The sequence below is a fragment of the Malaclemys terrapin genome, chromosome 18 (genome assembly GCF_027887155.1).
Source record: "Malaclemys terrapin pileata isolate rMalTer1 chromosome 18, rMalTer1.hap1, whole genome shotgun sequence".
NCBI lineage: Eukaryota > Metazoa > Chordata > Testudines > Emydidae > Malaclemys > Malaclemys terrapin.
In genome coordinates this window covers 19,822,751-19,837,971 of record NC_071522.1, presented here as the reverse complement: position 1 = coordinate 19,837,971, position 15,221 = coordinate 19,822,751, and the positions used below count along the sequence as shown (strand labels likewise).

Genomic DNA, 15,221 nt, shown 5'->3' with positions numbered 1-15,221 from the left:
GCGCCTTGAGCGCGAAATCTCGCGGTGCTTCGGGGCTGTCTCGCGTTGCCCGCAGGCCGGAGGCGATCTCGCGGTGCTGGCTGCGCGCTGCCTGTGGTGGAGGTCGTTGGAGTCACCGTCCCGGGCCCGTCATGCTGCTCGCCCGCCTCAGCGGCCCCGCCGCCGCGCTCCGCAAGGGGATCGCCACCTCGGCGCAGGTACCGGCCGGCCGGGGGCCCGAGGCCTGGCCCAGCCCCCCGCACCCCCCCCCCCCGGCTCTGCCTGCGGCCCCGGACCCTCCCCCCTCCCCCGCCTGCAGCCGGGGGGCGCGGGCCTGGCCCTGCCCCCCCTACCCCCCCTGGCTCTGCCCCGGACCCTCCCCCCTCCCCCGCCTGCAGCCGGGGGGCGCGGGCCTGGCCCTGCCCCCCCTACCCCCCCTGGCTCTGCCCCGGACCCTCCCCCCTCCCCCGCCTGCAGCCGGGGGGCGCGGGCCTGGCCCTGCCCAGCCCCCCACCCCGCCCCGCCTGGCTCTGCCTCGGACCCTCCCCCCTCCCCCGCCTGCAGCCGGGGGGCGCGGGCCTGGCCCTGCCCCCCCTACCCCCCCTGGCTCTGCCCCGGACCCTCCCCCCTCCCCCGCCTGCAGCCGGGGGGCGCGGGCCTGGCCCTGCCCCCCCTACCCCCCCTGGCTCTGCCTCGGACCCTCCCCCCTCCCCCGCCTGCAGCCGGGGGGCGCGGGCCTGGCCCTGCCCCCCCTACCCCCCCTGGCTCTGCCTGCGGCCCCGGACCCTCCCCCCTCCCCCGCCTGCAGCCGGGGGGCGCGGGCCTGGCCCTGCCCAGCCCCCCACCCCGCCCCGCCTGGCTCTGCCCCGGACCCTCCCCCCTCCCCCGCCTGCAGCCGGGGGGCGCGGGCCTGGCCCTGCCCAGCCCCCCACCCCGCCCCGGGCGGGCTGCGCTTTGCTGTGCGCAAGGGGGGTCGCTGCCCCCCCCCCCCTGGACCCGACTGCTGGGGTGACGGGGGCGTCCCTTTGGCCACGAGCCCCCCTCTTCCAGGCAGCCCCGCCTGGGCACCCGGGAGCGCTGGCTGCAGGCAGGCAGCCCCCTCCCCCACCCCCTCCCCCTCTCCAGATGGGGGAATCGAGGCACAGGCCGGGGTGTGACTTCCCCAAGGTCACCCCGCCCACCCGAGCCCTGGCTGCGAGGCCGGGCTCCCCCCAGCTACATCGCTCGCTTCTCCATCCTTCTTCCCCTTGACGCGGGGTCGCAGGTGCCAGCGAGTCTTCCCCACGCCCTGCGGCCCCGTGGCGTGAGTTTGTAGGTTTTCGACTTCAGGCTTTTTCTCTTCAAATGTCTCTTGACACGGTCTTTCCATCATCTCTCTGCTCCTCCTTTTCTGCCGTCCTTCTTCCCTTACTTTCTTTACTTGTTGCTTTTCTCCCACTCTTATCCTATGTCGAGCCTGCCTCCCGGGAGATCAATCAGATGTGTTATATTGAAAAGACTCTATTAACAGTACTATGCTAATGGCATGTGTAGACAGTTATGGTGTTACTCTGCTTGTTAAATTGAATACTTACGTTTAAATGACAAGTATTAACTTGAGAGACAAGGTGGACGAGTTAATACCTTTTATTAGACCAACTGTGGTCCAATAAACTTCTGTGTGGCTCGAAAGCTTCTCTTTCACCACCAGAAGCTGCTCCAATAAAAGATATTACCTCACTCACCTTGTCTTTCTAATATTCTGGGACCAGCATGGCTTCAACCACACTGCAACCAAGTATTAACTTATTTAAGTCGGATCTCATGTTAAATAGTTACTACAAACAACAAAGCAGATTAGAAATGGGCCAGAAACCCCGAAATCCTGGAGTGAAAGATGGAGCATATTGGGCATCTTTAGGTGTCCAGCCACATAAATAGTTGACACTGGGCCACAAAATAAACGTGCCATTTTGCTTCTCTATCCCTTTGGCGATTCACTTCTGATCAGGACAGAAGTGGACTCTCATTGGTCAGATGTAGCTAGTAATCAGCAAGTGTGTGGCAACTGAGTATTGACAAAATTTAATGGAGTTGAGAGATAGATTAGTATTGATTACTTCAATCCTTTCCTGAACATAAGCATCTAATTGTTTCAAAATAGTGATAAGAACAGGAGTACTTGTGGCACCTTAGAGACTAACAAATTTATTAGAGCATAAGCTTTCGTGGACTACAGCCCACTTCTTCGGATGCATAAGTGGGCTGTAGTCCACAAAAGCTTATGCTCTAATAAATTTGTTAGTCTCAAGGTGCCACAAGTACTCCTGTTCTTTTTGTGGATACAGACTAACATGGCTGCTACTCTGAAAATAGTGATGGGAATTAAGGGTGGAGGCTGCAGATTAAATCTGTTTTAAATCAATTTATGCATGTAAATAGAATTCTAGCCTTCCCCTACCAGAGTCCAGTTGCCTTCTATCTTAAGTAAATAATTTCTCAATGGTAAAGTGGTCATTTAAGAGGACTGTGTCATAATTGCAAGAGAATATAAAGGTGATTGTGTAAAGGGGGGGCTAATAACAGAAACATTCAAATATCATACCTAGAAATCAACTCACTGCCTATCAATGTTCTAATGACTTGAAGTCATGAGAAAATTAAGAGATTTATAAGACTTCTTCCCCTAAGTGTGATTTCAAATAATACAGACTTGAGGTTCATTGGTGACTTCATAGCAATACACTGCCTATGACCATTGCTAGATTTTGATCTTTGCGGGAGAGAGCATTTATGCAGAATTTTACTTCAGTAACAAGCAGGTTGGATTACTGCCAAAGTGAATCCACTTTTTGAAAAATACTCTAATTACTGTTTTGTCACAGTGATATAGTCTTCCCCCTTTAAAGATAGAGCCACTTAAACAGATTTTTCAAAGGGACTGAAGAGTTTAGGTGCCCAATTCCCATTGACTCTTAATGGGAATTGGGATCCCAACTCCTTTAGGCCCATTTGAAAACCCCAGCTTTAAACATTAGTCATTAAAGCTATATGATTTATGTACTGAGTCAGTAAATTCATTTTAAAGGGGCACTGTTTCCAATGTACCTTAGCAATATAACTCTATCAGTAAATAAACTTTCTTCTATTAAACATCAACTACATTTAATCTTCCTTCTACAAATATGTACGTGAGGCAGTGCAGAGGTGAGAATGCAAAACTTCATTTTCGTCATCCCTTATATGAGTTAGAAACTACCTCTGAAAAATGCACAGGTAACCTAGTCTAAACAATAAGTATTAATGAAAAACGTAATCTCTGCAATCTAATTGGATAGACTTCTTAATCAAGAACCAAGAGCAGAGTTCTGCATGGCAAAAGCTAACTGCTAAAATGAGTAGCTTCTGTATAATTCAGATTTCCGTTTTCAAGCAGTAGCGCTAAGCACGCTCATTCAAGAAATCTATCCAAAGACTTGCACTCATCTTTTATGCTAACCCATGCAACCTGATTGCTGGGTAGGAGCATACCTTTGTGTGTTCATGTACTGCTTGTTAAAGGCTCAGAATTGTCAATCAGGCATAGTAAAGGTCCTCTAGTCACAGAAGACGGTACAGCAAGGCAATACGGGTGTTCTCTCACTGCTTTCCCAGCGTGTCTTCATCCTGATCTGGTGTTGTCAGATCGCAGTTTAGTTACGTGAGTTGGGTTTCATCAACTAGCAATCTATTGTAGAAGATAGAGGCTTCATGATGATTCACCGGGCCATACCATTTTAACACTGCAGTTAAGTGGTTCCTGCCACTCCAGTAGCAAAGCTTATTTGAGAACACAGGAATTTAGCTGCCACATCTCAGGATTTTTCTACACTGCATTGTTAGTTTGAACTGTAACTCAGGATTTGCCCCTAACGCAACTCCTGTCCACAAACACATCTAGCTCGATCGTGGTGCTTTAAGCTAGAGCTAGTTGGCCTGTTATGGAGGGGGGGTTGAAGCCCAAGCGCTGGTCCTGCAATGGAGACGCAGCAGATCAAGATACAACTCCTCAGCTGCTAATCCAATAAGGAGCTGGCACAGCCTGCAGCATGGTCACTCACTCAGCTAGCTTAGGAGGAAAGCAGATTCTTTCTTCTAATATTGGCAACTAAAACTGGAATAGCCACAGAATTGTGTGTCTCTAATAAACCAGAAGGTAGACCCATAGCTAGGACCCTACCAAATTCACGGTCCATTTTGGTCAATTTCATGGCCATAGGATTTTAAAAATCATAAATGTCATGATTGCAGGTATTTAAATGTGAAATTTTGCGGTGTTGTAATTGTAGGGGTCTTGACCCAAAAAGGAGTTGTGTGTGTGAGTCACAAGGTTATTGTAGGGGGGGTTGCAGTACTGCTACCCTTAATTCTGCTCTGCTGCTGGCTGGGAGCCCTGCTCTGAAGTCAGAGCCACTGGCAGCAGCAACGCAGAAGTAAGATTGGCTTGGTACGGTATTGCCACCCTTTTGCTCTGCTTCTGGTGGGGCGCTGCCTTCAGAGCTGGGCGCCTGGCCAACACCTGCCGCTCTCCAGCCGCCTAGCTCTGAAGGCAGCGCAGAAGTAAGGGTGGCAATACTGTGACCCTCCTAAAATAACCTTGCAACCCCCCTGCAACTTCCTTTTGGATCAGGGCCCCCAATTTGAGAAATGGTCTTCTCCCATCAAATTTGTATAGTATAGGGTAAAAGCACACACAAGACCAGATTTCACGGTCCATGATGTGTTTTCATGGCCATGAATTTGGTAGGGCCCTCCTCCTAGCAGAGTTCTGGACGGCATTTGCCATGGCGGAAAAATTTCTAAATTGAGAGACAATTGTTTGAGTATCTTTCCTTACGGAAAAGAATCCAGCTTTGAAGAAGCATCCATCTCTTAAATGTTTGTCTTATCTCTCCAGAGACTTGCTACTGATACTTCCTTTAAGAAATTATGTCTTCCATAAGAGTTTAGTTTTGAATCCAGTTTGCCCCCTGTCTGGTTTAAAAACAAAACTCAACTGAGACAAACAGAGCTCTTCAAAAATCAGAAGCAAACTTAAGTGTGATGAAGGCTCCAAAGCCATTATTGAGTAACTGCTAAAAAACATCTGTGTCCTTCTTTCTTTTCTCCTCAGAGCAATGCTAGAGTGGCAGTGCTGGGTGCCTCTGGAGGGATTGGCCAACCTCTTTCCCTTCTACTGAAGAATAGCCCCTTAGTGAGCCACCTCAACCTGTATGATATTGCTCACACCCCTGGCGTTGCAGCTGACCTCAGCCACATTGAGACAAGAGCCAATGTCAAAGGTATCGTAAGTCATTATTAATTATCTGAGGCATATTACTGTGCACACAGAGGTCCTAGATTGAAGTGATTCTCACTATGTGTAGGATACACAACAATATTACTATATATATGACGTGGGGCACTACTTGTCTTTATAAATAATTACATTCCTGTTAACTTGAAACTAAAACTGGAAATAGCTTATTTCTCCAAATAACTTCTCAGAACAAGATTTAGTTAAATAGATCAGCTGCTGCTAAGATGGTCAGAACATCTTTACCTACTTTTTCATTTTTTATTTTATTTTTTTTGTCCACTGAAAAACTGTTTTTGCTGAATGTGAAAGTTCACACTGGCTACCAGAATAAATTCAGTAAAAATTGAGAAATTTGATCGTAGACTTTAGCTAGCAGCTGTATTTTCTTACTTTGATAAACTCAGAACTTTGTAGGAAAATACCGTTACCATAGTGTAGCTCTTTGAGAGAGCCTGTCTGAATCTACACTCCTAGAATGAATCTCCCAAGGGTGTGGCTTGGTATAGGCAATCTCAAAAAAAAAAAAAAAAAAATTCTATCTAAACTTTCACTTTTACGATATATTTACTCTTCTGGTTTCCATTTCATTTATAGAGTTTGTTGTTCTCAAAGGAGAAAGTTTTGTTTGCTGCTTGATAGGAGGCATAGGGATTTGTTTTGATTCACGGAATAGAATTACAAACACTTTTTCTGAGGACAGCGGTATTTGCATATTAGATGGTTTGAACTTTACTAGAGACACTCAGCCATTCTCATTCTAAGGGATGAAATTAATATTGAAGGCGGCGAAGGCTACATTAAAAAATAACATGATATCCTTAAACATACAGTTTCATACACTACTAAATTTGATTTGGACAGTTTAATCTTTCACTGGAACAGTGAAATGCATAGTTACCTGGATCTTCCATTGCAGGTTTTATTGGATCTGAGCAGTTGCCAGACTGTTTAAAGGGCTGTGAAGTTGTAGTTATTCCTGCAGGAGTCCCTAGAAAACCAGGTAGGTCTTAATTTTATTGAACGTAGCACTCTAATATGTTTGGATTATTGTGGTAAGGCCTGAAATGCTACGCCACTACTTCTATCTTGAGTCTGCAAGTCCCTCAGAAGATCATCTTGGGCTTAGAGCACTGGACGGACTCTGGTTTTTGGGGTCTGTTTCTGGCTGTGCCATAGAATTCCTCTGAGACATTAGACAATCTTTCTGTTTCCAAGTTCCTCATCTGTAAAAGGGAGATACACACCTGCAAGGTAGACAAGTATTTAATGAATTATTGAATATATGAGGCACTCATGCTAGAGTTATGAGCATCATAGAAAAGCCCATAAAGGCTTCATGCTGGAAGTAGTACTGATCGACGTTCCAGGAACAAAACTTCATTTTATCCTGCTGGGAACTGGGACTAGAGACCAGTCTTGGGAGTATACAATTAATGTAGTACTGGCACTTTTATAGTGCTGTCCCTTCAGAGGATCTGAGAACTGTACAAATATCAATGAAGTTCACAACACCCTTGTGATGTATTACCTGAATTTTACAAATAAGTGGAAATTGCCTTTTGTTTCTTGGTGTGTTTTTTTGGGGGGGAGGGGTCTCTAAGGTCATAGAGGGAGTCTATTTCCCAGCTCTGCTATATAAACCCAGACTTCTTGACTCTAAATCTTGTTCTTAAACTGTTGTGTTAGGAACGTAACCAATAGTGGGTCAGACCAATGGTCCATCTAGCCAGTTATCCTGTCTTCTGACAGTGGCCAGTGCCAGATGCTACAGAGGGAATGAAAAGAACGGGGCAATTATTGAGTGATCCGTCCCCTGTTGTCCAGTCCCAGCGTCTGGCAGTCGAAGGATTAGGGGCACCCAGAGCATGGAGTTCTTTTCTGTTACCATCTTGGCTAAGAGCCATTGATGGACCTATCCTCCAGGAATGTATCTAATTCTTTTTTTAACCCGGTTATACTTTTGGCCAGCACAAAGAGGGCTGTGGCACCCATACAATGAGCAGGGTATCCATATTTGACAGTTTAATGACAAGATACTACAGTGATAAGGGCCTTTTAAGTACCTGGATACATAAAATGGGGTAAAAACTGTGCACCTGCCCCTACTCTGTGTACTCTTCTTTCAATGACTGCCCTAAATGGTATTTGTCTGGACTGATGTGGTGATAGTAATACATTAGGCTGCTGTCTCTATCATCCGGGTTATGACCTGTGCTACTTGTTCCCCAGGCCAGTAGGTAGTCAAGCATATTTCAGGAGTGAGAAGTTTAGGATATGTCTACACCATGGAGACTACCAGCAGAACTACATTGTCATAGCTATGCTGACATAACCCTGTAGCGTAGACACAACCTGCACCAGTAGAATGGATTTTCTATTGCTGTAGGAATACCATCTCTCTGAGCAATCTATGCTGGGAGTTAGGTTGGCATAGCTACATCAGTCAGGAGTGTGGACTTTTCACACCCCTGACCAGTGTAGCTATGTTGACCTAACCTTTAAGTGTATACCAGGCCTAAGTCTCTTACTAGCAGAAGCTAGTTGTAAGGGATAACCTTGACACTAGCCTTGGAGGATGTGAATTGCCTTCTCGGAAGTGGAGAGTCTCCAGCCAGAAGTAGGACAGAATTTGGTGGCGTTTGACACAACACTGATCCCTCCTGGTGTTCTGATTGGGTAGGGCTTGCTCACATTCCTAACCACTGTAATGGGAACAACTTGGTTAACTTCTGGAATGATATTCAATTTGTTGATTCCCAGGTATGACCCGTGATGACCTGTTCAATACCAACGCTACCATTGTTGCGAATTTGACGTCTGCCTGTGCCAAGCACTGTCCAGAAGCCATGATCTGCATTATTGCTAACCCGGTAAACATAAATGTCTGGGATACTCTGAATACATAGTGGAGAGAAGCCAAGGGACTAGCAGCATTAGTTAACTGACTGTATTAACAAGCCAAAAATTAATGTTGTACCTTATTAACACATTTTCCAATATGTCTATCAGGGATGGTCTAGACAGTATTTGGTCCTGCCATGCGGGCAGGGGACTGGACTCGATGACCTCTCGAGGTCCCTTCCAGTCCTATAATCTATGAATCTATGAAAACAAATTGGCTAGAGCTAGATTTCCAAGTTCATGTTTAAGTCCTGTGAATATGACCAGTTCCATAGGTATAAAATGGTATAGAGGTCCTAAACAAATATCATGCAGTACACCCACAAGAGACAGCTACACAGGATTTATATGTCTACCAGTAAATTAATCTGCTTAGAAGCTTTAGTTCTTTAATATGCAGCCCTTCATAACATGAATGAACCAGTGAATGTCTTGAGCCAGGCTTGATGAAGCATTATTTCAGCCAGTCTGAGTTCTCCTCTTCAGTTTTGTTATTGACAAAGACTTTGAATAAACTTTTGTTTGCTGAAGGCCTTTAACGCAGGAAAACCGCGCACTAGTGTATACAGAGGTATTTGAGCACTACTGTTAGCTTGCTTGTGTAATAAAAATTGTGATGGTACAGTAGAAATGGCATAGGTATTGTAAAGAGGCTCACTCTACCACGTTAACGAGATCTGTTTATAATATAACTTTCTCTAAACAAGCTCAGTTTTTTGTAATGATTATTGTTTTGTTTATATTTACATGGTAAGGATTTATAAGCCTGTTAAAACTTCATAAATAGCTATCAAAAAGTATTAGTGTGGTAATGCATGCCTACCTGCTTCTCAATTATAGGTAAATTCTACCATCCCAATAACCTCTGAAATTTTTAAGAAGCATGGGGTTTATAATCCCAACAGAATCTTTGGTGTTACCACACTGGACATTGTCAGAGCAAATACTTTTGTGGCTGAACTAAAGGTAGGTTTTAATCTTCCTGCTTCAATAGATTTGTCGCTATGAACCTTTATCATTCATATTAGCAATGCTCTTTGTCATAAATCATGAGTGAACAGAGCCAAATGGTCGCAGATTCCCCAAGAACTGGAGGATATGGGGACATGATTTGCTATTTCCAGCCTTTGGATAGTCTAAGGATAGGGTCTCTGTCCTTCACGGTGCAGTTGTAGTCAGAAGAGAATTTCATAGCTGCACCTTGAGAGTCTGAGCCACATGTTTACCTTACTGATAGTGGCATTTTCACTCGTGCTAGAGTCCAACGCAACTGTGGAAGAGTGAGTTGGTTTCTAACATGCCCCGCTGAGCAACAGACTTGTTGCAGGATGTGTTCTCGTGGGAGAACAGCTTGACTTTCATACCCCAGGTGGAGTTTGTAGTGTTGGCATTTCAATTCATTGATAAAAGCCTACTGAGAGTAAAGTCACTGTGATGATAAACATAGATTTCTATGATGTGGTTTTAATTCATTCTTCAGAACATGACTAGACTTTAAACTGTTTCCATTATTCTACACCATGTAGCATTACATTGCAGATGTCTGATTAAATGTCCAGGATAGAAATAGGGCACAATGTCTCTAAAGGCATACTGCTTTTCTTGCCCAGACACTTTTAAAAATAATTGCTAAAGTCATGAGTTTTCCTGCAGGGCTTCGATCCAGCTCGAGTAAATGTTCCTGTTATTGGTGGCCATGCAGGGAAAACGATCATCCCTCTGATCTCTCAGGTATGTTACAGTAAATACCCAGTGTATGGAAATGTTCGTTCTTCCCCATTCAGTATTGCATTAATGTTGATCTGAAATGCTGTTGCTGATGCCTCTTTCCAGCTGTCCGTGTGTGCTCATTCACAAAGGACTGTTGTACGATTGGAAATTCATTCTGCACACTTCCAAAGTCCTAAACCTAAATTCCTCTGACTTTTAAAGCACCATAAACTTATGTGGCATTTGAGAGTAAGACCCTTTTCCACAAGGAGCTTTTAATCTAAGATAGACAAGACCATGGCACATCTCTCTTAGGGAAGAGAGCTGGGAGAGATCATTAGTACCTGAATTTCTGTGACATTCACTGTATTATGTGTACACTTTACAACCGTAAATTAATTAAGCTGTATCCACCTCTGAGACATGTCAGTAACTGAAGCACCAGAGATGGAATGAGTGGCCTAGGGTTGTATGGGGAGTCTTTGGGCAGAAATGAGAAGAAAACACACATCTGACTCCCAGTCCTGTGCCTGAAACACAAGTCTTTGAGGAAAGGGAAGGAAGGAATCCTGGAAGTGGGTTGTTGCAAGGATAAGAGATGTGTGATAGAGGAGTGCTAAAAAGACCTGATGGGAATAGTAAGGGGAGAGGGCTGGGAATGGGAGGATTTATGCTCAGGTGTAAGGGAGAAGTGTGATTATATGGAGCTAGGAAGGGACGGTCAGGGATCTTGAGTTTGATGTAGTAAAAGGAGGAAACTAGTAAAGGGGGGTGGCCAAAATGACCGGAAAAGATTATTTTAGCCATGCGGGGAGCACATTTTGTCAACTGTGTGGATGATGACTGTAGTAGAACAGAGAACTTTAAGTGTTCAAAATCCTCATAAACACAGCAACAGACGAGGTTCTCAGCAGTGTGTATCCAGAGATCTTTCCTTGATGTAATGCCCTGTGCTAGAAGTGTGGAAAGAGGGTGACCAGAAGTCCCGATTTTATTGGGACTGTCCCGATATTTGCTTGTTTGTCCCGTGTCCCGACCGAACATCGGTCGGAACACGGGACAAACAAGCAATTTTGCCCTCCGCTCTGGCGCACAGGTGGAGCCCAGAGGGGCTCGCCCCCCGACACTGCCCCATTGGATCCCTCCCCAAATCCCCACTCTGGCCCTACTTCTTCCCCAAGCACGCCGCATTCCTCCTCCCTCCCAGGCTTGCGCTGATCAGCTGTATGGCGGTGCAAGCGCTGGAGGGAGGGGGTGGCGCCCAGCACTCACCCTGCGAACTGCTCCAGCTTCTCCAGGAAGGTGAGGATGGCCCGACAGAGATCCCACAGAGGCTCCCTCTGCCCGAGCCCCCGGTAGAAGGCAAGGCAGGCCTGGGCCTCCTGCGCCGCACCCATGGCTCACGGAGCGGCCAGGGCTGGGAGGGCGGCCGGGAAGCGAGCCAGGCGGCTGGGAAGCGAGCCAGGCTGCCCCGGGGATCTAGTGCAGCACGTGGGCTTGGCAGCTCCGGGCTGGGGCACGCTCAGCTGTTGCAGCCACCATAGAGTCGGGTGGAGACGGGGCTGTGCCGCCTGGCGGCAGCCGTCACAAAGACTCTGCCCTGCAGGCGCGCCAGTCCCCCCATCTAGTGCTGCAGGGGGTCTAGCCGGGCTGCAGGGAGCTGCCGCTCCTCCCTCGGCCCAGCTCAGCTCCCCCCAGCCCGGCTCCCACCCACTGCAGCCACCGCTGGAGAATTCAGTAGGCGCAGCTCTGCGGCTGGGACCCCGTTTCTGCTCCTCTTTGCACTGCTCGGCTGTGGTCCCCGTCATGCCTGTCCCTTGCTGGGCTCTCCTGACACCCGCGGTGCGGTTGGAGGGGCTGGCTGAACTTGGGCAGTGGTTTCTTTTTTTGTTTTTGTTTTTGTTTGCTCCGCCGCCGGCTTTCTCCCTCCCTCTATTTATAGTCAATGAGAGCTTCTCTGTTGGCTCTGATGACAACTGGATCAGGCCACATCATGGCTTTGCCTACCTCTGAAATGGGGATACTTGTCTGTCTGCTTTGAAGCACTTTGACTGTGTGCTGATGAAAATTGCTATAGGAATATAAAAAATACTATTGGGTATTTAGGCCTCTGAAGCATTATAATGAATGTAAAGGGCTGTTGAGATTTACCGATAACTGATACCTTTCCACTTTAGTGTACACCAAGAGTGGAGTTCCCTCAGGATCAATTGGAAACACTTACAGGGAGAATTCAGGAGGCTGGTACTGAAGTTGTGAAAGCTAAAGCAGGAGCAGGTTGGTTCTTGGAAACTGTTCTGAATCTTAGTTGTTTGACCATTCTGAGTGCGAGCAGTACTCTTATATTCCAGAATAGACTGGAATCTACAGAGCAATGTAATGCCTTGGTGTTTATTACAAATCTTTGCAAATGGGTTAGTGCTGCCAATGGCATGCTTAGAAGCAATTCAGTCTTTAAGGTGGAATTAAACAGTAACCTACTCTATGGAATCTATTACTGTGCAACAACCCTCGTCACAAGCAGATTAAATGTGTCAAACACATACCACTAAAATGGCATGTCAGTGGCCAAAAGTTACTGTTGAGTGTTAGCTTCAGGGCTTTTGATCTTGTGCCATGACATCCCTTGGACTTGACGAGTGCACTGTGAAATATGAACAGTTAAGTCCATCTCTTGTCCTTTACTGCTCCCTTCTGCTATACAGCTTTTCTTTATTTAAAAACAAAAAACTCGCTTATCTCATTGCAACACAGAGGAAAGGAAGGACCAGATAGTGCAAATGTGAAAAAACAAGCAGAGGAACGTCAAAGGAAAAATTATTCTGCTCCTTTTGATCTATCGGGCAGTAAAAAACTTTTCCCCCCCTTTGTGCAGCCTCTTTAAAAGAAAAGCTGCACTTGGTGTGGTGGGGACAGGTTCTGATGCTTCTGAAGTATTCAAAATATGCAATCACTATCTTCTGAGCTTGTGCAGCCACCTAGCCAAAAATGTGACACTCTTATTCAAACAGCAGAGACTGTAAACCAGTTTCCATTCTACACTAGTACTAACTTCTCAATTGGGCATAAAGTTTAATAACAAGTGTGTAAGTCCATACCACTAGGATCTCTCATATTTTTGTTCTGATTCCTATTTGCACAGGATCTGCCACCTTATCTATGGCATATGCTGGTGCCAGGTTTGTCTTTTCTGTCCTGGATGCAATGAATGGAAAGGAAGGGGTTATTGAATGTTCCTTTGTTAGATCGGAAGAAACAGAGTGCCCATACTTCTCCACACCTTTGCTACTTGGGGTATGTATCTTGGATGGTGGTGCTTTTAACTGGCACATTTAATGTAATAAATTGTACTTTATTAAGCAGGAATGGTGTTGCAGAATTAGCTTGCTTGGCCAATGCAACACTTGTTCAGAAAGCACTTTAACACTTTGGATATTTGGTTCAGGCTTTTAATAATCATATTCTAATGTTTTTTTAAGACCGGCAGTGGCATAACTCCTAAAACTATTTTAATTTCTCATTAAAAATGTCAAGTACTATGGACTATTTTAAACAAATATCTGCAATAGCTTTTGAGCTCCTGGTGTTTCAGCAAAACTAAATAAGAGAAGGGCTTGCCTATTTTAGTAACTTATGTACTCAGTCAAGTGCAAATTTCATGTTTCAGTTGCTTCCTGTCCTTAGTTCTGCATTTGAATTGACTGGGTAACCGGGCCCTCTAATTTAAATCAGCGTCTTAGCCTGAACTTCTGGTTCCCAGTCACTCTAAATAGGAGGTTGTAGTGTCTCCATTTATGAAGAGTTTTCAAAACGTCAATAAAAACCCAGTAGTCCTGTCACCATAACTTAATCTACTAAAATAAATCCTTTACACGTTGACTCGTGTGTGTGGAAGTCCCACTGAGGCCATCAAAGTTCTACTGGTGAACGGGAATTGCAGTTTGATGTCCAGTACAGGTGCTGGGTTAAGGATCGTGCTGTGGCCTTTGGAAGTTACATAAGAGTGTTTTATTGTGTCATTAAAACACAGTAATGTAGTTTATTTTATGTGGACTATGTAAAGAGAAGCTTTTGAGGCAACAAAAAGAAAAGGGAGTTTCAGTCCTTGAGGGAAGGAATTAATTATGGACAGTGACCGTGTACTCACTCTGGTAGGTGGACAGAAGTAAAGACTATTGAAATAAGTGGGCCCAGCAGGTCAGATACAGGATGGTAGACTCTCAACTCTATGGGCTCTAGAAAGCTAGAAGGGTAACTTTGAAGTAGATTTGAAAATTCATTGGAAGCCACTGGTGAAAATGTATGTGATTGTCTTCATCCTGCAGTGTAAATTTCAGGTCCTTGGACTAGTGTGTGGTTTTAAGAAAACAACAAAACACTTGAGGGGAAGGGATGAAAATACCAAAGGAGCAGTTGGTATTTCAGCTCCTCTTCTAGGAAGGAGTCAGTCCTAAAATTAGACAGGACACATTCTTTTCCCCCATCCTGATGTGTGGGTAGGAAATTCATATCGAAATATAGTAGCTGTGTTTGAACTATTTTGTTCAACTCCTGCAGATATACCAGTTATAGAGCTGAGGAGGAAGTTTGTTTTTTAAACTCAAGTTTAACCCTCTAACTAGGCACAGATAGGAAAGCTATTCCTTGCTAAATGATTGTGTAACCCAAAAACCCTTCTTCCCCTGTCAGAAAAATGGAATTGAGAAGAATCTAGGTATTGGCAAGATCTCTCCGTATGAAGAAAAGATGATAGTTGAGGCCATGACTGAGCTGAAAGCTTCTATCAAGAAGGGAGAGGAGTTTGTGAAGAGCATGAAGTGAAGAGCGGATGGGGAAGAAGAATCACAGTTTCCTTAATTTATTAAGGCATCATGTCACTTTAAAAGACTCCAGATGCAAAGCACAAGCTTTGATCAAAGTCACTCTGTATTAGTGTATTATCTGCTCTCAATTTGTCAATTGGAATTTACTCATCAATAAAACAACCTCCTATTTTTTTCAGGGTACTCATTGTGGAACTCTCCAACGTGATTTCTGGCTTTCTAAAGCTGTCAATGCTCAAATATGAGAATGGGCAACAGTATTTCAAAGATTATGCTTTCAGGTCTCACCCATACTGCAACACCCAGTTATGCTGCCATTTGCCTACTTAATATTCATGAACACAAGATCGGTTCTTCCTCCCTTCAAAGAAGGGAACACAGTAACATATGCAGAAGCTGATATGCACTCCATAACTCCTTGAGCTCCTCTTCAGTCATGTTTAGTCTCTGGGAAATCGTGAGGTTCACTTCTGGAGAAATTTTGGGAGCTT

General features: G+C 45.5%; 1 protein-coding gene across 1 annotated transcript; it reads left to right on the top strand.

Annotated features, from left to right (window-relative positions):
• Positions 1-52: 52 nt before the first annotated feature.
• MDH2 (malate dehydrogenase 2) lies at positions 53-14,903 on the top strand. The gene is made up of 9 exons (XM_054008424.1): positions 53-197; positions 5,111-5,279; positions 6,213-6,296; positions 8,057-8,166; positions 9,038-9,163; positions 9,851-9,928; positions 12,085-12,184; positions 13,050-13,201; positions 14,597-14,903. The coding sequence occupies exons 1-9, from the start codon at positions 132-134 to the stop codon at positions 14,726-14,728; spliced, it is 1,017 nt and encodes a 338-aa protein (XP_053864399.1). The 5' UTR covers positions 53-131; the 3' UTR covers positions 14,729-14,903.
• Positions 14,904-15,221: the final 318 nt, after the last annotated feature.

Coding starts and splice junctions, on each gene's coding strand:
- MDH2 (XM_054008424.1), top strand. CDS start 132: ATGCTGCTCGCCCGCCTCAGCGGCCCCGCCGCCGCGCTCCGCAAGGGG. Junction 12,185..13,049: donor GAAAGCTAAAGCAGGAGCAG/GTTGGTTCTTGG, acceptor CTATTTGCACAG/GATCTGCCACCTTATCTATG. Junction 13,202..14,596: donor CCACACCTTTGCTACTTGGG/GTATGTATCTTG, acceptor TTCCCCTGTCAG/AAAAATGGAATTGAGAAGAA.